Here is a 24,617-nt window from a genome sequence, read left to right as displayed (position 1 = left end):
AGGAGGGATTTCCCTCCGTTTCTCTGAGGTTTTTGGAAAATACCTATAGCACCACCAGACAACTGCCCAGGCACTCTCCATGTCCTTCACCGCGCTCAGCAGCCAGGATGACTGAGCTCCTGGTACTTTAGCCCTAGTCCTCTGTATTCTCCTTAAAGAATCACTGAGCACATGCAAAATCCAATTTTACACACCTGTAACTCAAAGGCATTAAACTTTTTTTCCTACCAGAACGGTAACCCTAGAACAACTACCATGGAGGCAGCATTTCCATACATAGCGTAGGATACAATGGGATGTGCAGAGAGAAGTGTAGTATATCCACCCAGCTACATACCATTTCCACACCAGTTCTGTGTGCATATGGGGTAAGTCTATCTGTAGCATGTAGATTTCACTAAGGATAAAATTTGAAGAGGCTATGATCATTCAAGCAGGACTGAAATTCCTGTTATATAATTATAAAACAGATAAATATATTAGAGGGTCATTAACATATATTAATGCAAAAATGCGCAACCCAAAATTGTCCTGGTTCCCTATCAGTGAACAATCCTCAATTACATAAAGCGAAATCTGGCCAGAAAAACCCTTAAACCAAAAAACCACACACACACAAAAACCCACCATCCAAAAACCAACCAGAATCCTGATTAGAAAAATCTCCATGTAAAAAATATGCGCACATCAATCCCCTCAAGCTAAAATGATGCAGTTACACTGTACTTTACAATGTAGTTGAGCTGCTGTCGGGTTTACCTTGCATGACTCATGGTGAATCATGGACAAAATTGTGTATTAGAGAAAGAGATGTCACCCACACAGAGCAGTGTCTTGAGTTATTCCCACCCTATTGCTTCCCTCTCCAAGAGAAAACACATTTGTTCACGTTCAGCATTGCAGCTATTCTGTTAACACAGTCACATAACAGTAGGTTATTTCTGTATGTTTCTAATGGGGAGGCTTTTCAATTTGTTAATACTGTGACATAATTAACAGTCAGGGACATCAGGTCAAATCTAATCCCCAGCCATCTCAGAGTAATTCCCCATCTGTAGCATGGGGGAGGTGAGAGGTTAGTAATATATGACACAATTAATTAAAAAATAATTATAACAAGATAAAATTACAGCATCATTATCAACAAGAAAGCAGTGGCAAACAGGAAATCAGCACCCGTGACGTAAAACATAAATCCAGGTACTGAAAAAGCATTATCCTAAAAACATCCACGAGTCCCTGGTTCCACTGAGAGCTAAGGGTATCTCAGAATTAGTAAATTTATAAAATTGTGAATGTTTGAAACTCTGTAAAATAATCCCTTTCACTAAGGCACGGAACTGCTCATTTGTTAAAGCTGCCAGCATTCGTTTTCACCCTGCTGCAAAATTCTTGAGCACCAGAGGACAGCAGAGACAAAGCCTTGGGAAAAGCTACAGAAAACTGTAGCACCAGATGGCAGCTTTCCCTAAGACAGCGTCAGGAGGTAGAGAGAAGCAAAGAAATTAGTACCTTCTTAGGCTATATTTTTCCCGAAGCATTCAGATCATACTCCACTTTTTTCCCAAATAAACAATCCTTGTTATAGATCAGGGAATCACTTAGGTTTTGTAGACTTTAGGTAATGACACCTGGGGTTCTGTGACGGGTGTGTAATTTCTGCTACTAGTTATATTCAGTAAATCTCATGTTCTTGCAGACTATCCGCTTATCTAATAAGAACCCTTCTCCTGTGCTTAATAGCCTCTTCATCTTTTTCATTTTTTTTTATGAAACTCTTGATGGAGTTTTAAGGGGGTTTATGTGCTGTGAGAATCAACAGGAAGTGTATTTAATTTTTTAATATGCATTGTTTTATATATGCTTATGGCAATAAACTTAGAAATCTGCAGGCATAAAAAGGGTAAAGGAAATAGGTAACTTAATCAAAGAGGATCTCAGCAGGTTAGTGTCAGTGCAGTATACTTGTGTCCTGACTCTTTGTTCTATTTTATTAAAAATGCTCAGGTTATCATCTGTGCATAGTCAAATTCAAGGATATAAGGGACCACATGGAAAGTAATACCAGACGAAAAAACTAACTGCAAAAGTGAAATGAAAGAGTAATATTAGGCAAGAGCCATCTAGGACCATACACCGTCCTAATAATGTTACAAATATCTACACTGACTGAAAGAAAAAAAAAATGTGGTCATCAGTTTATCATTACAAATTACTATTTTACAGGACCAAAGACCTATATAAATAGCTCCACATGAGGCCTAGAAAAAGGAAGAAGGGGAAAGACTGTGATTCTTACTTTTAAATATGTGAGAAGTGCATCTCCTGTTCCTGCAGGGCACTAAGAACTAGATCAAATAGCTCACCTGAAGCTGGTTAGTTAAGTATGTGCTGAACATCCTGTTGAATCAGAGAGCACAGAAACAGATAAAAGAAGGACGTCATTACTGAAAGACAATATGCCTGGCATCTATTTGTTCTCTTTAGGGGGTTAGTTTTCCGCATTTTTAAGTTGCAGATGAGAACAATGTTATCTTCGGGGATGGTGAAAGTTTGCTTCAGTTAACATAAAAGTACAAAACTGCTTTGATCTACTTGTAGAAAAACATTATAGAAGCATTTAAATAAAAGCATCATCATGCAATCCCTTCATACTTAGATAGGACAGTTGTATCTCAATTCTTGCAATTGCCTTCATGTGTAGGAATGCTGCAATCTATGGGTGCTGCCACAAACTAAATAGTAAGAACTTTTTCTGGGCACAGTGACTGAAATCCACTCTTCACCAAAGAATTGTTTCAGAAGGAACATTTAATGGTTCATGCTTTACTCTAAATGCAAAGCAACACCTTTTAAGCATTAACTTCAGGGAGTGTATAGCTTAATCATTCCTTCCACCTCTCTGCAGCTGACCGTGAAGTTAAGAGTAAACAAAGTATTACCATCTTTTGCCTGCTAGGTCTGCAATGTTGAGGACTTCTTACATATGTGTTTCTGGAGCTCAGTGTAGTTCTTCAGTGCATCTGAAGTGCAGCAGTAATAGTGAAATCAAGCCTAACAGAGGCAGTGCATGAGCAGTCTGGAACTTCATTATGGAAGAAGCTACCATCATGTCGAAGGATCTTTCAATCCAAGGCCTTAATGCTGCAGTGAACTCTACTGGTCAGTCCTCTACATCCATGTGAAGTTCACTGTGGGATCATTGCCTGTGACAGATCCCATGATCAACATATAAAGAGTCACTGGCTTCATTGCTTCCAGCCCAGCAACTGCCAACTCATTTTTCCCCCTGTTGTTCCCTCTCGGTCTCAGCCTTATGAACTTCTCTTTGTTTAAAACCAAAACTTACCTGTTTTCTGTGTGCATCTGTTTATTGTATAGACGTACACCACAAAAAGCTGTTGTCAGGTAAAAATTTTGCTGTTCATAAAGTGAAAACCAGAAATGTTCTGCACATCTAATTTTTTGTTCACCAAGGATTTCACACTGGTGCTGACAGTTGTTGCCAAAGCATTGCTTTTTCAGTTTACAAAGTATTAAACAGCAGCTTCCCTGCAAAAAAGATAATCTGAGAACAAAGCATTTTACACCTAGCTATGGTCACCTGATTTTGTCTAAAGATCAAGAAATCAGAGAAGTTTTGAATAATTTCCTTTTGAAATTTCATAAAATAGGTTAATTTTTTTTTTCCCCACAAAGAAAGAAACACAAAAATGTCCTTTCTTGTAGGCAATGCTGGGACGAGGGAATGGAGAGTCCTCAAGAAAGAAAGATGAAGAGGAAGTGCAGAGCAGGCACAGACTGATCCCTATTGGAAGAAAGATTTATGAGTTCTACAATGCTCCCATTGTTAAATTTTGGTTTTACACAGTAAGAAATCTTTCTATTGTATTACTGCTGTGTGGACAAATACTGAAATTGGATTAAGGTCATCTTGTGTGTTTCATTGAAAATCTTAATCTGCATGCATTGGAGGGCTTATTCATAAACAGTTTAATAAAAATCTTTTGTGGAGGTCAGCTAGCACTTGCAAACCTAAGACCTTCTGAGAGTACCATTTCATTCAGGAAGTTAATGGTTAAAATTTGAATGATTCTGTATGTGTTTCTTCAAATACAAAAATAAGTGGCAGTTCACTGCAGTCAGTGCTCCCAAGGAATTCCCTGCAGGAAAATTCCCAAAAGGAGAGCTCCCAGTAGTTAGCCCAATGGGAGGCTGGGCTGAATCAGGATATTGAATTGTATAATAATTGATGAAAAAAAGAAGCAGATAGAGCACATCTTTCCTTGGAACATTTTTTTCTTTGTTCTGTTTTGACTAGTCTGCAGAGTATCTCTCAGAGAAAGTGTTTGTGTAAGTACCCACAAATAACAAAAGACATGAGTAGCAGCTAATATACATTTTTCAGGGAAAAATTATGTCAAATCAGTATAATCTCCCTGTGTTATAAAGAAACAGACCTTGCAGGTGGAGAAAAAAAAATTATGTCATATATTTTGACTAAAGTAAGACAGTATCAAAAAATTTACAGGATATTCTCACAGATAAATTAATAACTGCTATATTAAAGTTACTGTATGGATACAAAGCTTATTGACAATTAGTCCTCGAGAGTAAATATTAATTATTCACTATCAAGATGGAAACTGTGATTGGAAAGGATTTCATTAGGGTGTCTCCTACATCAGGTGCTATTTGATATTTTCATTGAAAACTTGGATGATGGAGTAGAGATTAGTTATTAAATTTGCAAATTGCACTAGAATGTAGAAGGATGAGAACAAAAAGTAAATGAACCCAGAAGGTAATCCTTTCAGTCTCCTTGGCTGGAATATTCTATCCCAGTTCAGCTTCTGCATCATGTGACAAGTATGCACTGGTTTGAAGGACATAAAAAAGAACAAGAAAAATGTTTCAAGAGGTCTGTAAAACATGACTTAAGGAGAAAGATTTAAAGTGATGAGGTTGTTTTCTCTGGAAAAAAAGAAGCCTACAGAAGGAATGTAATAGTCTTCAAATATGTGTAAGTAGCTGCAGAGAGGAACAAAATGGAATAATCTCCAAATCCTTGCTGAATAGGACAAGAAGTAATGGTTTAAATTGCAGCAAGGTAGTTCTAGGTAAGATGTTAGGGAACAGTTTCTAACTGCTCTGAGAAGTACATAAACTGTGTAAGGAGATGGTAGATTTTCCATTATTAGAGATTTCTAAGTCTATCTTATCAAAACGTATGTCCACTATGGTACACTGTAATTAATCCTGCCTCAGCACCATGTAATTGGCCAGATGATTTCAGGTGGTCCTTGCCAGTTATATTTTCCATCATTCTGCTGAATGCACAGCAAATCACAAAGAATGCATCCTTCTGTATATTACTTCTTATAAGAAAAATTGCCTTGCTGAGATCCAGGCAATACGTCTACAGACAGCAGGAACATCTCGCATGAACAGAGACTAAACTGTGGTGGACAGCTTATGCTAGCATATAGTTCCAGTTTGGCAACTTGGAAGAACTATATGCTGAACTGTGTGGTCATTGAACATTAATTAGGCTGATGAGTCTAGAAACTGTTCATCAGTAGCGTAGTATCATTATCAATTGCAATATGTATTATGCATAACCAGAAAAGTCTTTACACTAAATGGAAAGAAGCATCCTGGCTCTCCCTGTTAGTTCAATTCTGAAATGGGAGAAAAAGATCAATATTGCATTTCCATTTAGACCTGTTCCTACAGTTTTATGTCCTGAGGCAGGTCTCAGTCAAGGTCACTTATTAAAAATGGATCTTGGCTACACTGAACTTGAAGAGCAAATTAAGGTGGATTTTGGCTGCAGTGCTTGACCAGTTGGGTATATTGAGAAACTCCTGGAGACTAAAAGCCAAACAACTTTCAGAAAAGGGTTAAAATTACACAACCTATCACACTTTTTACAAGGACATAGGCAGAAATACTAATCATAGATTTAAAAAGAAATCCACCAAATTTTACATTCCACAGTCCAAAATGCAAGAAGAGTGACTATACTTATGGCTACTGTATGGCATTTAAAATAATTTGATTATTCTATATCCACCTATCTGCTATTAGTGTATAGATATATCCACCTACATTCTTGAAATACACAAGAGTGGTTTAAATGTGGGGATGTTTGAGTAAGCAACATTTTGGCTCAGCAGCTGAGCCAAAATAATCAGCTTTTTCTCAACCAAAAAAACTTTTGCCTTTCTCTCTCGACATTCAGTGGTTTCAAAAGTCAGGTACTCTGTTCTGTTTTGTGGCTGTTGCATTGAAAACCATGACTCAAAGGTTTCACCTCACAGATTGCTTGAGGAGGAGAGGATGGCCTTCCCCTTTTAACAACTAGCTTTAGGCTGAGATGCTAGCAGGCTGTAAGAGGCCACATTCCTACCTCTTCGAGGAGGAATAGCTGCAGAGGGAATTGAACCCCAAGTAAGAGTCATCTTCTAAACATCAAAACAGCTCTGCTCTGATTTTTGCGTTTTGGGACCACTTCACTTTATGATCATTTAATTATTGCAATCAGTGAAAATGGCAGCCCCTAGCTCTTTGTCAAGCCATGTAAATCAACAAAAAGAGGGTTCAGCTACTTGTGCAATAGCACTTTCAAAGAATCTTGAGTACCAGAATGGATAGCTGTACTGAGGTTTGACCACAATGTGTGATCAGGACATCCTCCTAGAAGACAGGAGAAAGTTACAGGTCTAGGGAGGGAGAAGGAGGGTGTCACCCACTATGTGCACGGCTTGTTTCTTGGGTAAAAGTGGTGCAGTTTCAGCACTATATTATTCTTAAATCAAGATTTTTTTATTATTTTTTTTTCCCAAGCAAAATTTTCAGCAATTTTCAGTTAATTTGGATTGACAAACAAAAAAAAACAAAAAAAACCCCACCAGACACCTCAAAAGAAAACCAAGAAGCAAACCCCTCTAGTTACACTGAGGGTCTTGTGGTTTCTGTCACCTTTGTGACCTTAATGTCCCTATTGTTTTGCCATACTAACTCCAAATGCTCACCAAAGGCTGCCGAGTCAGACCAAATTAATAATATTTGCTGATAATTAATAATCAGTAAGACCTAAGAGGAGGGGTGTTAGACGACAGTATCATCTGGCTTTTTGCACTATAGTAGAAGGTGGTATTTCAGCTAGGGAGGTGTGCGTCCAGTTCTGCCTGCCCAGACAGTTTCTGCTGACTCAGCTGACACCCCAGATGCTGACCTAGATCAGTATTGCTCTCCATTTCCTTTCGGAGTGTTAAGGGAAGACCAGTCTCTAGGCCTGACTGTTGCAATTCATCATCACGCACAAGCTGAAAGACAAAAGAGATCATTTCCTCTTCTGTTTTAGGTAGACAAGAAGCAGTGGTTCAACTCGTTGTCTCCTCTGTACTGAAAGTTATGGCCAACGTAAATAATTTTCTCGAGTGTCCTTCAAACCAGCAACCGGAAGAAAAGCCAGAACCCTGTGGCTTTCACAGAGAGCAGAAGTGATGTTCTCTAAAAAATACAACAGGACTACAAATCCTGTTCTGTGAGGTGATGAACACTGAAATAATCCTACCCAAAAATCTCAGGGCCCTCTGTTGTTTCATTTCATTTAATCTGACACCAAGTACACAATAGTTGTGAGTAACATGCAGTTGAGAGAGAAAAACTGTACTGACATACAAATGTATGGAATAAGCTTTTTGCCACAATGACTAAAATGTTCATGCACAGAACTGACTCATTTTTCTATGATTTAAATTTGACTTAAGATGCATTTTCTTGAAGAGCTGCTGTTTGAAAGGCAGTGTAGACAGGCAGTTGGATTCTGGCCACCACAGACCCCGGCCACAGCCATTCACCCTTGCTACAGCCTGTGCTCCAGTGTGACATTCGGGTTTCCCTGAGTGTTATGAACTTGATGATGTGATTCGCCTGTCTTGTCTTTTTCTGACTGACCATTACATTACATTCGGCATGTAGAAGGAAAGAAGAAAGAAACTAAAAACATAACCCACTTTCCACAGTATCAAATATTACATCAGAAAGTAGATATATTAGAGAAGGAAAAGCAAAACAGTTATACATAAAAACTTGCAAAAAATATAAGGCAAAGGAATGCATGGCGATGCCTGGCTACTTGCTGCAGCAATGTGAGTAGGAGTAGCAGTGTTTTGGGGAGGAATCATGGTATGGGTCAGGTCAGTACTGCACTGGGTAGAAAGACCTCTACCAACACCTAGGACCTTCTGGGCTCTAGGCAAGGATTGTACAAAAAGGATTTGTAAGGCCAGAGTCAGCCTAAGCTATGTGAACAGGGAGAAAAAAGACAGAGCAAGGATGTTAGAGGAGTAAAGGGTGCTAGAAGCAGATGGGGAAGAAATCTTCACATAGGTAACTTAGTTTGGTAGTTGGCATAGTGGTACCGGAGTTCCCATCACTGTGGGAAGATCCATGGGGACTGCATTAATACAATACTGTTGGGAAGGCAGATGTAGCTGGAGGAGAGGACGTTTGTGCATGTATTTTCCAGATTCCACACTGCCTGTGATTTAATGTGAGCTTTTTCAGACAACCCAGAACACTGTCTGATTGTTCTTCTGTCTGTTTAACTCTGGGTACAGTGGAATGAGGAATATCAAATCATACCCAAGAAACTGGCTCAGTCATATAAATATAGTGACTATTGATACTCATTTTGTTTTTTTACAGCTGGCATATATAGGCTACTTGATGCTGTTCAATTATATAGTGTTAGTGAAGATGGATCGCTGGCCGTCTACACAGGAATGGATTGTCATCTCGTACATTTTCACTCTGGGAATAGAGAAGATGAGAGAGGTAAAATCACCCCAATCAAGAAAGAACGAATAAAAAAGAAATAAGCGTGGGTTTTTTCATTTTAATACCTATCTTTTTTTTTTTTTTTTCCTCAGGATAATTTGATGAATGAGCTTATCATAAAATTGCTTTTTTTTTTCTTTTCTTTTTTTTCCAGAAATGTGGCTAGATTGTTAAAAACACAGCATTAAAAAAAAAAACCCTGTCTTCCTCCATTTTAAAATCAAGAATCTCTCTTTGTTTCTCTTTCCTCCATAGAATTTGTTTGTTCAGATTTCTGTGTGATACACGTTTAATAGCATTGACAAGTATGGTGTGATCTTCTGACATATCTTAAAGCTTGGCTACATTCCTTGAAATGTGGCCCAGAAACCGAAGTATGTTTCAGGGAGAGGAAAAGGAGATATGCTATACAAGAATGGACATGGAGACATCGTGATAGCATGACAACTGAAAAGCCATGTTCGAATCCCCAGCACACCCCAAATAGGGTTCATTGAAAATTTACAGGTGCTCTCTCTGTCCAAGTGTCTCATGCAAAGGCCTTAAATAAAACCAGCCATAACTGGGAGAAAATTCAGATCCACATTGAATATTGCAGCACATTTCTAATAGGATTTGCTCCTTTTAATCTTGAAAATTTTTGCTAATTATGTCAAGCAATAGCATGCATGTCCCTAAAGATGCTAAAGCAGACACACAGAGCAGAGACAGAGCATTTAAGGGGGTGCTCAGTCTAGAGGAAGAGTGAAGTTGTTTTGCCATCCCCTGCCCCTCATGGTCTCTCCCACTTGCAGCTACTGCTGTGCTCTTTTCACTTGGCCAAATGCATATTTATTCCACAATGACACCAGAGGCCAAATTCAGCCCTGACGTGAGTGGGTGCGGGTCACGATGACCTCAGCTGAAACAGCACATTTGTACCCCTGGGCTGAATTTGTTACCATCTACGTTTGTATTTTCTGCAGCAAATGCTTTTGAGGACTAGACTAAAAATGGTCTTGCAACAGCCACTTAGACTTCAAAGACAGATTTCAAACACTATATGTTAAACTCTACATTATAAATAAAAAAGAACAGAGGAAAATACACTACTTGTGTGGCCTATAATAAGTGTGCTTTGCTAACCAAAAGAAAAAGGAAAACAGCGGCAGTAACCACAGGAGGACTCTGCAACACTGATAGAGACAAAGCGCCGCTGGCTCAGTAGGTGGGAGGCTGCTGGCAGGAATTGTGTGTGCCATTTTTGTCTAATCATTCACCTCAAATCATCCTTTCCACAAAAGTTTATCAAGAACATTTGTTGGAATGGATTTCTAAGCAGATGTTGGAGATTGTTCACAGAAGATGAGCCTAAAATTCATTCTGAAAATGAATTATAAGAAAATTATAAGAATGGCATTCATCTTTTTAAAGAACTGTATGACTCTGCTCAAATGTTCTCAGGCTAAATATAGAAAATTAAAACAAACAGCTTGTTAACTCACTAAAAGCTAGGAATTATTCATAGAAATCACTAGAGGAATAGTTTCAACAGTAATTTGGGAAAACAATCAAGTCTCCCAAATGTTCTCACAAATAGAATGATGATAAATTCATAAGGTAAGATTAATTATTTTTGTGAATTATATTCTCAGCTGTGGAACTTAATTTCCAAAACCAGGTCCAAATAGTAGCTAGTATCTTTCTGGATTAAATGCTAAATCCAGACCTTTATGATTATTAATTATTTTTTGACAGTTTGATACACATTTTAAAATATTTTTTCTTTACATCTACAGCTTCTTTAAATGTGAATTTTCTGATGAAATATCTTTCTGTATTTCTTCCTCTATTCCAAGACTCTAAATAGGGCCAATAAGTTTGAAAAACAGAAAAGTATACATATATTTCTTCTGATTTGATCGGGATTTTAGGGTGAGTGAGGTTTTCATCCTTTTTCTTCTAAGTATCTTGCACATAGGTACAGGCTAAGAATGGTTGAAATTTAAGATTTCTCAAAAAAATCAGAGAGCACGTGAGACATTTATATGATAGGAGTCTATCAGCTTTGCTTTTGGCCTGTGTGGCATGTATATGTTTACTATAGATTTCTTCAAGCTTAAATTAAGACAGCTCAGCTCCTTTCCTTTCCATATCCTCTGTTCTTCAGATATTGATGTCAGAGCCCGGGAAACTGTTACAGAAAGTAAAAGTTTGGCTTCAGGAGTACTGGAACGTTACTGATCTCATAGCTATCCTCCTGTTCTCCGTTGGGATGGTGCTCCGTCTGCAAGATCTGCCACTCCGGAGTGATGGTCGAGTGATATACTGTGTTAATATCATTTACTGGTATATACGGTTGTTAGACATCTTCGGAGTAAACAAGTATTTGGGACCATATGTTATGATGATTGGAAAAATGGTAAGAGAAGTTGGTGTACTCCTTCTATGTTTTACCATCATGTTCTTGACTCAATCTTTTTGGCCAATGACATCGTTGCAAATTTATCTGTATTTTTTTTACACAATAACATTTTCATGTAAGCTAGAAATCAGTGCCTCATTGAATCAAAACTTCAGCACAGACCCTTAGAATTGAGAATTAGACTCTGCCTGTTCTATTAGGTGATGTATGGCTTGTCTTTGAGATCTCTCTTCAACAGCAAACCCATCTGTCCTACACCTCTGTGCCTCATTTGCAGAAAATACAAAGGTTGCTAATTCTCAACTAGTTGTAAAAGGAGGGTGGTTTGTTAAGGTTAAAAAAAAAAAAAAAAGAGAGAGACTCTCAAAGTGTGTTGTAATAGGTGTGGTATGTTCAAAACAACAATTATGATTAAGACTGTGACCTTTTTAGAGTTTGCTCCATATGCATATGATCCTGCATCCCTTCTGTTCAGGTGTGTCCTTGTGAGATGAGAAATCCATTTGCATAACTGCAGCCTCTGTCCCCTGGCCACATCAAGTGTACACAACACGGCAGAAGTATGAATGGTTTATGTAATAGTAAATGCATACAGGAGGAACCAAGCAATATTTGCTACCAGATGTATAACTTCTGACTTTTTGGCTTTTTCCTTTTACGTGTCAGTAGAAATGCTGCATTAAAGCAGCATTTTGCTCGTATGAGTTAAAGAAAATAGCTGAGTTTACAGGTGCACATGCATGTGTCCCTGACATTTGAGTAACCTGCACGTGTAACTAATACACGTGCTCTTGTTTTGCATGCAGTTATCCAGTCTTTGTTGTGTAAATCATGGCTGTTTCATGCATTCTGGGATTTAAGATTTATTTTTAAAAAATAGGCTAAAAACCCATTGAAGCTAGCATTCAGTAAAAAACCTAAACCTAGTATTAACTTTTCTAAATACAAATATTATTGCTGTGTCATTGCTATGTGGACAATAATTGGCTAGTCCAAATAGGCTGTCTGTTGTGTTTGCCTTACCATGGGCCTTAAAGAAATGAACCAGCCACCCTCCTTCTTCACCATCATAGGAAAAAGGGACATACCTGAATACATGGACTTACAATCACTCCTTGATATTACATTAGTCACAACAAGCTCAGTGATTCTAAGCAGATATAAAACTGAAATGCAAAATATATGTCCAGTTAGGGTCCCTACCCAACAGGTAACCAGACAACTGGAGGTAACTGTAAAAAGACAGCAAGACAAAAGGAAAGACCTAAGACCAAAGGGAAAACACTGTGTTGTCATCTGTTTCTTTCTTGCCCCACCTGGACTATGTCCCTCCATCAGGGGATCTGGTGGTCTGGTGGGGCTTGCACATCACACAGTGTGTAGAACTCCTAGACACCAACTACATTTCTGCTCTGTTGGATTTTTCACAGATGCCATGCACAAAATGTTTCAGAGCTGTGGTGCTAGCAAAGGTGGTCTGAAAACCAATTCAATAATAAACGGACTGGCACAAATAACAAACTTCTAGTAGTGAGTGTTATGGATGGCTGATAGGAGTCCAGCTTCACCAATAGTATAAACAGCAGTTTATTTTTCACCTGGGGTCAACACAGAAAGGAAGTGGTTCAACTCAGTAAAATAATATTATTTTCATTCCTTTGTCATCCTTACATGTGTACAACAAATCAAGCCTCACTCTACTTTCTGTGCAAAACAAATACAGGGAAATCACTAGCCTCTGTAGGCCCAGCACCCACTCAGAGGGCCTTCAATTTAGCTACCAGAGTGCTCTGAAGATGTGGGCAACTGTTGAAGGAGGGAAGTTCTTTTATTTTGTGCCTTCCTGTTATTTGATTTTCACACCTCATCCAACTTTCCATGCACTCAGCAACTCTGACACATTCACTTTGCCCACATATGCAATGCCCAACTGGTTTGAGTTACACAAATTTGCCTCTCGCATCTATTTTCTGGCCAACTTATTCCCCTGTGTGATGGCCAGGCCATTTATATCATACACAGGCTTCCCTGGGAGTTGCACCTGCTTATTCCAGGCTGCAGTGGGATCCCTTGTGTATTTTTGTTTAAATCACATGTCCATTTACCTCCTTGGGTTCTGCCTTTTTCATTTCATGGTCTTGCAAATACTGTTCAGTACTATGGAGGACATTAAGCTGGTTTTATGTATTTCTACAGAGTAAGCCCATCACAGCTATTGAGTTCCTCAACAGACCATATTTAACACCTCAGCTTTCATCCTGAGCTTCTATTGTAAGTTTTACACTCAGGAGGAAAAAGACAACTCTTTCCATCTTTCCAACGTCACGGAACTTCCTCTTCACCTGCCTCTGCAACGTATCCAACAAAATAGCTGTCAGAGGTTTTACCTCTGGGCACTGTGAACAAATAAGCAAGTGAAACTAAGCAAAGGGCAAGAATGGGGTTGAGAAGTTTAAAAGCAATGGGCTAAAGCAAAGGTGAAGATAGGAGCAGGAAGCCGAATGGCTGAGTTTATTATTATCTACTAATTTCAGCAACAGAATATGCTCATTATAATGTGCTTCTCTGATCTCTGTGCAGTGACAGATTTACTCCCCTTTTATTTGGGAATGAACTGAAATCACTGTGGCATGTCAGGAGTGTCAGAGGCAGATCAGGTCCCTTACTGTGTGGGAATGTATACATTTTCTCAGCTTCTCTGCAAATAAAAAAGGGGAAATGGAGCCAACTCATTTATAAAACTGCACCAACAGTTCCTCGTTTTATCACTTTTTTAAATAGGTGACTAATGAGTTCCTCAGAATGATTGAAATGGCCCATTGCCTTGTTAAAATAGCAATTGTAATTTGACCCTACAGGCCACAGGGCCCCAATAAAATGTCCATTAGAGACAGTGGAAACTCGCCCATCTCTTTCACTGGGTTTCAGACAAGCTACTGAGGTTTCAGAAAGATACCTAATTGAAGGAGGGAAAAGCTAATAGGCAGCTTGAATAGAGACTAGTACTGAAAAATTTATTTCTTGCAACATGAGGTCAAACCTCTGTGATTCCTGATCAAAAACACTGGAACCATTTGAGAAATTGTCTTAAATTGCAACCAAATACTCATTATGTTTATTTGCTTGCATGACTTTTAAAATAGGTATTATATTACATTGTATCGTGTTATATATCTCTGCCTGAAACAAAGTTTCATCAGAAAAGAAAGGAGGAACCAGGTTTCATCTCCAAATTTCTTCCCTAAAAGCCGTAAGAACTAAATGAAATTGTGCAGCTTGTCCATTTAAGGATGCTCTCTGAGGTACAATGATCTGGAATTCCTCTTCAATCAGGTTTTCTTGAGAGATAAATGCTGTGAATAACATAGGAATGTTGATGATTTACTTGTCTGGTTTTTAATTCTTTAAGGCATTTATTTTCCTCTCTCATGTCCTCAGGGGTTTTTTTTCTTTCTTTCCTGCATTTTTATGGACCTCAAGAGTTTTGTTTTCCCCTACTGTTTTTCACTTGTCCCCAGTTCCTTCCTTCCAAATCCTTGAGTCTCTCCTACCAGAGCCCTGCCTTACAGGTTTCTTTCTCCTACAATCTCGCTCTCAGTAAATACGAGAATATCCTGTTACATTTGCTTCTCCGTACTCCTCTCTTTTCTCTGCTAGATACTTTCCCAGGGTTACTTTGACTTCAGGTCTCTCTCCTTGTGCTTTAAAACTGAAGAATCCCCATGGCAGCACCAGATTCATCCACCACAAATGAGTCCCCTCATCCACCAGCTCCTGCCATGAGCAACCATGCTCTTGAGCTGCAGCAGGTTGCCCGCGGAGCGATAAGGCCACTGGCTGAGGTGCAGGTTGGTTGCACACCTTCCTCACAGGGAAGGCAGAATGTAGCTCAGCCAGAACATGCAGAGGTTGAAGGGATTAAAACTCAGAAGGTTTAGAGCAGTTCTGGGTTGAGTTTTGGGTCACATTTTGACCAGAGGCAAAAGTTATATCCAAAGCTGTCAGAAACAGCTTTGTCATAGCAAGCCTTATAACTAAAGACCTGTAAGTAAACGTGTAACTAAAGGTTGTAAAGGGATCTTAGAAGTGACTTTACAGGACTCCCATTGTTTTCACATTCATTTTGAGTTATAAAGTGTCTCTGCTGTACCTGCTTGATGCCCATTGCTCTGCTCTTTGGAGGGTCTTTTCTAGCACAGCTTCTCTCCTAATCTTCAGCCTCTATTCAGCACCAGCTAGGATTGCTGTCCCACTTTTTCCAGGAACATTTTGAATGGGTAGGCACTGTTTGCAAGCACTAATTAAACTTGTGCATATGCTAATGAGGCCTTCAACAATGGAGAAGAATAGAGTTTAGTGTCTGTGTTATCTGCAATTTGTTTTTTTTAAATATGGCCTTTGTCACACTCCCCCACCAAGCTGATTTCTAGTCCAGGCAGTATCACAGCTTTCCTTTTTCACTGGCTACCACCATGGTGTCCCTTATGTTGCAGTAACAGGCTGTTCTGCCACCCGTTACTCCTTATGTTAGATGCAGCTTCCTTCCTCTGCTCCAAGATAATGACTACCAGTGAATAAAATAATCCATGTCAGCCCTTTTGTTTTGGTACAGTTGCCACTAGGTGCCTATAAACAATACATCATCTCGCAACCCTTGCCCAGACCAGGCTGCTGATTCCAGTGAACCTATATTCTTGTTCAGGCAACTGGTGTGACCAGATGGTATCTTGTCTTTTCAAGCCTATTCATAACATTGAAGTTGTTCTTAAAAGCAACACCGGCTAAAACTAAGGACACAATAATACCACATCATCCTTTGTAAATTGAATTTGTTATGTGTAAAACTGAGAATGGCTTTTCAAAATTTGTTTTTGAAAATTCTGTTTCTAAGATTTACAAACTTTTTTTGCAGCATATAATAATAAGAGCATGGACAAATAAGTTCCTCTAATTGTTTTCCCTTCTCTCTTTCTCTCTGTTTTCCTGTCCTTACATTCAGATGATAGACATGATGTACTTTGTTATCATCATGTTGGTGGTTCTGATGAGCTTTGGTGTCGCAAGACAGGCTATTCTCTTCCCCAATGAGGAGCCTTCATGGAAGCTGGCGAAAAACATTTTTTACATGCCTTATTGGATGATCTATGGGGAAGTGTTTGCAGACCAGATAGACCGTAAGCAAGTTTATGATTCTCATACTCCAAAGTCAGGTATCCAACTTTGATCAGATGATGTCCTATTAGATTATGTGTGTGTGCTCAATAAATGGCTCAGGATAGAGGAACTCCTTCTTCACAGAGAATGGTCACGAAAATATTTTTTCAGCAAATATTGGGAGATCAGTTTCAGAACATGTTTCTGGCATCACTTTGCAATTGTTTAACCAAAAATCTGTAATGCTAAATTACCTTGCATATGAAGAATGTTTTAAAAGGTTTCTTTTTACCAGTTGGGTGACAGGGATACCCTCACAGGTATCTACCATGAGTTCAATGGTATACTTGGAACATAAAAATCACTTCTTTTTTTCTCATCCATTGGTTTGATTTTAGACCTAAATACTTTTTTACCTAACCTCATACTGACCATCAAGTCTAATAATACTGGGTTAGACCTTCTGCACTTCATGAGAATCTAATCCAATGTGTTTTCTTTTTTCTGTTACCTTCTCACTGCCACCTTATGCCAAACCACGTGATGCAATTCTTGGGGGATAGTAGATCCACTATTAGAATTTTGCTTTATTTATTCATTCATTGGAAGGCAAGACTGTGCTAACATCAGTGCAAACAGAACAAAAGCCACTATTTCATGACCTGTCTCCTCAGGATTCACTTGGTTGGTGATCAGGAAAACGCCACTTCTCTATTTAAATTAAACCTCCTGGTGCCACCCAGTGCATTACGCCAAAGGAGAGGGGTGGTCATAAGAAATGATGTGGTAGATGAACAAAGAATCACAAACAATGTATCTTTAGCAAACACTGACATGCAACTGATGTTAATCATTCCTACTTAAATATGTGCAAGCCTTGGCAGCATTTCGAAGTGAGTATCTTTTCCAGTGGCAGATGGCATCCATTAAAGCTTTGTTTAGGATATTCCTGTGTACCGCCTTAGGAAAGGGCAGTGTTTTCATAATTTAGCTTCTGCTTGTTCAATATTGACCAAGTTTGAATGGAAAAAAATGTTGATTTTGCCTGAGCTCGTTAAGGTAAGAAATGTATCTATATCACCAATAATGCCCCCAACTTAGTGTTTCAGATGGACAGAGGTGTACATAGCACATGGCAGATATTTCAGCAGTTCCATGTTCATTTCTTCCTCCTGGTTAGCACAGAATCATTACTGTGGAAATAGATGAAAGCTCTTTTTTATGTTTACTTCTCCACTTTGTTTTCAGAGGCAGCATGGCATGCAAGGAAGTAAACAAATACCTAAAATCACAAAGCTTCTCACTGAGTTTAGCTTTTTACCTTGTTCCCTCATTTTTATCCTTTTTCCTTTTCTTTTCTCTTTAAAAATTCATTTCATTCCAAAGGCATAATAGCTGGGGTTATAAAACTTCATCTTGCTCCAAAAGTATAATAGAGGGATAAAGGTTTATCCCATTAAACTGTGTCTTCCTTCCACAAGCAGAATTCTGTCTGTCCCTCTACAAGTGGCCATTTATTGATGTTGTACTAAGTAACTACCACAGTGCAACAAACTTGGCAATTGGCTGAATAAAAAGTTCTCGGTATTTTTTTTAATGAAGTGCTGATTATAGTTTAGAACCCTGAAACCTGAGAAATTAAAGTGTCTTTGAATGAAGTATGGGTTTTAAGTGTGAAAAGAGGGTGGCAGGCTCCATACCCTTGCATGAGGATTGAGGGACAGTCTTGTGTGTTACTCAGATGCCCAACATTTAAACACTGCAAAAAGATGCAGCGTAATTACTTCTGAGGCTTAGGGAAAGTAAAATTCCTGATGGTTTCAACTCTAGCTATAAGTGTGGACATGTTGTTGTTCTGTCTGCGTCAAGGAAACTAGGAGTTGCGGCAAAAGTGGTGATGCCAAAATGAAAAGCAGCACCTAGTTCCTCCTTCCTGAGAGACAGATGATGCAGGGAATTAGAATCTGCCACTCTTTCAGCACAAAATATGTTCAATATGTCATGTCTGTCTGAGGCTCGGTTGTCTCAAAAATGTTACCTCTGGAATAGACTGGGAGCATGAGCAACTGGTTCGTGATGTTGTTACACAATAAAAATTACCTGATTGGCACCCAAAAGGTTTTACTAGTATACTTGCATTTTTTCACAATTTGGAAATTTGTTGTTACATATATTTTCCAAGTTGTTCTAAGCTAAATCAGCCACTGTATTCATGTTAGAGTATTACAACATTTGTACTTTCTCAAATACGATAAACATGTTCTCAAATTGTTATCTAAACTGCAATTGAACTTAATAGAACGGAGCAGATTTTTTAATTACTATTATTTTAGCAAATAACAAGGGTTTCTTTGTTGTTTTCTTTATATTTTGGTGTTTAATATTGCAAAATTATTTGCAAGTTTGGGATTCGGCAAAAGTGCTGATCTTGGAAGTGCACATACATTTGAGCCACGTTCCTGGAGATTATCCTAGTGTCTGAGAAATGTACAAAAAAAAGTATGATACTCTAAAATTTCTAGCTTTGTTTTGTTTTGTGTTTGGTTTTTCTTAATTTGATTTGTGAAGCATGCCATTAAGGCTGACCAGATACAATGTCTGGATCCATCTCATCAGCTAGCAGCCTGTCCATCCAGTGGGTCTACTCTGAGTTTTATCTTAACACACTGCACTGTTAAAACACTAGCTAAATGCCTCGCTTTAAAATAAAGCATGTCTTATACATTTACATGTTTTACCCATGATTTCTGTATTCTTTTAATTTCATTTTTTAAATACATGTATTAACTGGAGTGTGCATTAGTGTCCTGTAGGCATGTGATCTCACCTTCAGCTCAAAAGTGGGGATAGAATTGTATCCTCACTTCTGGGAATATGAATACACTATTCAGGGGTGGTGTTTATTTTCAGTGATGTATGTAAATACTACATTGCTACAAATTCCTGATTATCAACCAATTGTAAGGGGGCGGGGAAGGGGAGGGGGAAGCAGAGTAAATCTTTTCAAATTGCAAAATTCAGGTAAATTCAATAAAAAGAGCAAAACCAGTCTCAAAGTAGATCCTCTCAGGCTGACAGTTCATCACAGCCACGTTTGCTGGGGGAGGAAGAGGAATCTGTGTCAGGGAACTGGTGATGGTGTATGCAACTGTCTCACTTTCAGGCTGCGTTTCTTAATCCACTTGAGCCTTGTGCTGTCGGAGGGGATGCACGGGGCAGCAGCCAGCCACTTAGCTGCTTTAGTGAATGCATGTCTGGAAGGAAATCCACAAACCACTGTAAAAATCTCTCCCTCAGTTCACCTCACTTATTCTGGCAATTTTAGCCAAAAAATGCACAACACAGTTGTCACATGCAAAGAACTTTGTTTTCACCTTGCCAAGCTATCTGGCCCTCCAGAAGACTGTGGGTACAGAAGTATATAAGAAATACTGAAGAGGAAGGAATTATACAGGGAGTGAGTTTACTTGGTAAAAAATATAGATAGATGACATAAATTGCAACATGAGAAATGGCAGTCACCTGTAGAAAATAAGCAACAGACCACACATTTTCCTATATTCAGAAGGCAAAGCAACTGAGCCAACACGGGTTTGGGTTTTTTGGTTTGGGCTGTTTTTCAGATTTGCCTGGTGTCTCACATGTCAGATTTGCATCTGGATTTTCTTTCCAGCTGACAGCATTTCAAGTGCCATCTGGAATCTGAAGATCAGTCTGAGTTGTGTTTGTTCCTTGTGCCTACTCCCTTAATGGAAAAACCTACATAGTTTAAGAGAAAAAGATGGGTCCTCCTTCTCTTTCACTTGTATTGGAGGACTGCCAAGTAACCCAAATGCAGTTGTTTCAGAAGATGAGAGACAATTATACACAGGTCTTCACTATCCAATGAACTTAAGAGGAAAAAATAATTACTAGAAAAGACATTTTTAAAATTCTTTAAATTTCTTTGTCTATTAGATTTTTTTTTAAAAATTCTCAAAGGTTTCTTAGTATAAATGAAAATTTTATGCTAAATTATATACAATCTTAGAGGTTTTATACTTTTCATGTCTCCATAGGAGCTTCCTGTAAGGGCTGTCATTTGCATGGATCACTCTGGAATCAGAACAAACAGAGCAGCTTTGCACAAAACAGAATAAATCATACCTGTGTTGGTTTTTCAGTTTGGATTTTGGGTTTTGGTTGCCTTTTTTTTTTTTTTTTATGTGTATTGCAGTTCTGCAGAAGGCAATATTTTTAGCATTGTTAGACAAAGGCAGAGGATGAAATTTGTGCACAGCCCACACATCATTTTGAAAGTCTTTCTGCTCTGAATTGCAGTAGTATTTCCCTTCCTAGCACTCCTCTGAGGTTATATTTTGGGTTCCATTTAGCTGAATATTTTTAATGTCGGTGGGGAGGAGGATGGAGAAAGCACTAGAGAGAACAAGAACAATACAGAGATTTACTATAAATTTTGATTAAAATACCAGCTGATTGGAAAGATGTTTCAAAGTCATTTTTAGTGTGGCTGAGGGCAAGAAGCAACATGTAAGATCATGATGTTGTAGTTAAAGCAACTTTCCTGAACTAATGAGACACTGTTGAATTCCCTGGACGTTTCTGCTGATGAACAGAGCAATGGTGTGAGATTCAGAGTTCCCAGGGTTCAGTGTTTTCTCTGTCAGTGAAGAAGTGGACAGCCCTAGGCAGCTCACTTACCCTTTTTTCAATATTTACCAGCCTGGCAAACTGGTAAAGTTGCTTAGACATTTCATTAAAAAAATTATAAAATGCTTTCAGATCCTTTGAGTTCAGTGCAGATCAAAATCGGAAGATGCCTATATACTCATAAACAGGGTGATCAAAGTGCATTTAAAATGTGCAGGCTTGAATTAAAAAAAAAAAAAAAAAAAAGATGGGTTGGTTTGTTAGTTAATACACTTACTGGTTTCCCTATTCATTATAATTGTGATCATATGAACCTATTCCATAGTTTCTTGTGATTTCAAACAAATCAACTTCTATTGTAAAAGTGGTATCCATTTTTATGTGAGAAGCTTTCATCAAAGGCAAAAAGTGATTCGGTAACAAAGCTGTTCAATCATGCACTTTCCTCTCTCCATTATTTCCCAGAACTACTTTGGAAGAGTGCAGCTGGGGGAAGGGTCATGATGCAGAAATTTGCAAACATATTGTTTCCCAAGCCCTCCACCCACTACACAGTAAAAATTATCAGTGCCCATGTCATGACAGTAATTACAGCAGGGAAACAAATTCTTCCTGAGCTCTGCTGCCACTTTACATCATCTGAAACGCACAGAGGTGTGGGTTACTGCTGTTTGCTTTGCAACTATTTGCTGGCCAGGAAAGAGGAAGGGTTAGGTATGTAGCAGGAAAGGCCCATACAGGAAACTGTAGATGGGAGCCCAGAATGAAAAATAAGCATAGGAGGAGACTGTGAAAAAGGAAACAAGAGATGCAAAAAATACGTACATCCACAGATGTCAGGATGCAATATTTGAAAGCTGAGTGAAGTTAATGCCTGTAATTGAAATTAAAACTCCAGGCATTTATTATTATCTAAAGCCTAGGTTCAGGACCTAATGTCCGGCCTTTATCCATTGGTCTGTAGGCATCAGACTGATTGGGTTTTTCAGTTACCTGAAATAGGCATATAGTTATACTAACAGAATTTGCTTCAGCAAAAAATTTCAATAGAATTAAGTATTCTATGTATTTTTTGTTAAAGCAAGGCTTTAATGTTAAAAGATGAGTATGTTTTCATACATATGTTGTGGTTTAACCTCAGCTGGCAACAAAGCACCATGCAGGCACTCACTCAGTCCCCTCCCCGCAGAGTGCGATGGGGAGGAGAATGGAAAAAAAAATCATGTGTTGAGATAATGATTAATAGCATAACAAAGGAAGATAATTATTATACAAATGATTAAACAAAAACAAATGGTGCACAAATGCAATTGCTCACCACTCGCGGGGAAAAAAACCCTGATGCCCAGCCTGTTTTTCCTGAACAGCGAATTTGCCTCCTGGCTAGCTTCCCCACTTATACCCAGAGCATGATGTTCTATGGTAAGGAATGTCCTCTTGGCCAGCCTGGCTCAGCTGTCCTGGCTGTGCTCTCCCACCTTCTTGTGCACCTGGCAGGGTGTGGGAAGCTGAAAAGTCTTTGACTTAGTGTAAGCAATACAACTACCTAGCAACAACTAAACATCAATGTGTTATCAATGTTATTCTCATACTAAATCCAAAACACAGCACTATACCACCTTGTAGAAAGAAAATTAACTTTATCCCAGCCAAAACCAGCATAACATATTAAAATCATGCTTTGAAAAAGTTTCTTATCACACTATATTACTGCACATATTACAAAAAATCACTGCATTTCTCCCAACATAATTAAAATGGTCAAACCATGTTACACAAGAAAGGCAGGTGCGGATCCCTCAGGGATGAGGCACAGCACTCAGCAAGTGAAAGTTTTGGCTTTGTGGAAAGTGTAGCATTACCATGGTGGGAGCCCCAGGACACCAACACTCATCGAATGGGTCCCCCGTGCAGTGTAGCCCCGCTCAGGAGTGAAGCTCAAGGGAAGGCACCGCAGGGGTGGATAGTAAAACTTGTGCTGGTTAACATACCGTGCATATGCAATACCCTGTTTTGCTCATTAGCAAACTTGTTGATGTAATGCCGGTGCTGTTACCCAAATTCTGAGTTCCGCAGCTGTCCTTCACATCATTGGCACCCATGCAGGGGTCTGTGCAGATGGGGGGAAGCGAACTACCCCAGCTTACCATAACAAGGAGATGAGCACTTGGGACTTTAGATACTTGGATGGGGGAGGCAAACTGTCCTGGGTTACCGTAACAAAGTCTTCTCAAACCCTACAAACAGAATTTTAATTTCTTAAATGTAAACAAGTATCTTCATTATCTAAAAATAATATCATTGCTACTTTTAGCCTCCTGCCAGAGTCCTCTGTCCTTTTTTCACAGAGAGAGAAATTTCTGTTTCTGGTTTCCTGGGAGTAATTATTTTAAACAAACAGTTTATGTAACAGTGGGGAAAAATCTTTTGAAATTAATGTTGTCGTTTAAAGATGTAAGAAGTTCAGTGATGTGCAGTGGAACATAGAGTTCTGCATTTTGGACACATATCATACATTTTCTCATGCTACTGAAGATGTGAAGATTAAGTGGTGGCTTAGTTTTCCATAAAGTAAGGCATGAGATTAATATTCCCTTGTTATTTAAAAAACTGTTCCCACAGCAGAATGAGTAAAAGAGAGAAACTTTTGCAAATCTTCAGGACAAGCTGAACACTCTACTGGAGAAACTGGCAACTCATGGCTTGGATGGGCATATTCTTCGCTAGGTAAAAAACTGGCTGGATGGCCGGGCCCAAAGAGTTGTGGTGAATGGAGTTACATTCAGTTGGTGGATGTTCATAGGTGATGTTCCCCAGGGCTCAGTACTGTGGCCAGTTCCTTTTAATATCTTTATCAATGATCTAGATGAGCAGATCGAGTGCACCCTCAGTAAATTTGCAGATGACACCAAGATGAGTGGGAGTGTTGATCTGCTTGAGGGCAGAAAGGCTCTGCAGATGGGTCTGGACAGGCTGGATCAATGGGCTGAGGCCAATTGTATGAGGTTCAACAAGGCCAAGTGCCAGGTTCTGCACTTGGGTCACAACACACCCATGCAACGCTACAGGCTTGGAGAAGAGTGGCTAGAAAGCTGCCTGGTGGAAAAGGACCTGGGGGTGCTGGCTGACAGCCAGCTGAACATGAGCCGGCAGTGTGCCCAGGTGGCCAAGAAGGCCAACAGCATCCTGGCTTGTATCAGGAATAGTGTGGCCGCAGGACAAGAGGAGTGATCGTCCCCCTGTACTCAGCACTGCTGAGGCTGCACCTTGAGTCCTGTGTTGTTTTGCGCCCCTCACTGCAGAAAGGACATTGAGGTGCTGCAGCATGTCCAGAGAAGGGCAACGAAGCTGGTGAAGGGTCTAGAGCGCAAGTCTTATGAGGAGTGGCTGGGGGAACTGGGGTTGTTTAGCCTGGAGAAGAGGAGGCTGAGGGGAGACCTTCTCGCTCTCTACAACTACCTGAAAGGAGGTTGTAGCCAGGTGGGTGTTGGTCTCTTCTCCCAAGCAACAAGTGATAGGACAAGAGGAAATGGCCTCAAGTTGTGCCAGGGGGCAGTTT

At 39.2% G+C, this 24,617-nt stretch overlaps 1 protein-coding gene across 4 annotated transcripts in view; it reads left to right on the top strand.

Moving 5' to 3' along the window:
* Window positions 1-24,617, top strand: part of TRPM3 (transient receptor potential cation channel subfamily M member 3) — a 424,445-nt gene that overhangs the window by 379,041 nt on the left and 20,787 nt on the right. For all 4 annotated transcript variants that reach the window (XM_075739535.1, XM_075739534.1, XM_075739538.1 and 1 more), the window contains 4 exons: window positions 3,730-3,870; window positions 8,719-8,847; window positions 11,000-11,251; window positions 16,254-16,428. In XM_075739535.1, the coding sequence (XP_075595650.1) occupies window positions 3,730-3,870; window positions 8,719-8,847; window positions 11,000-11,251; window positions 16,254-16,428 (697 nt within the window). The remainder of the gene's footprint in view (window positions 1-3,729; window positions 3,871-8,718; window positions 8,848-10,999; window positions 11,252-16,253; window positions 16,429-24,617) is intronic.

Source organism: Balearica regulorum, chromosome Z (assembly GCF_011004875.1).
Source record: "Balearica regulorum gibbericeps isolate bBalReg1 chromosome Z, bBalReg1.pri, whole genome shotgun sequence".
NCBI lineage: Eukaryota > Metazoa > Chordata > Aves > Gruiformes > Gruidae > Balearica > Balearica regulorum.
This window is presented reverse-complemented; position numbering and strand designations above follow the sequence as displayed.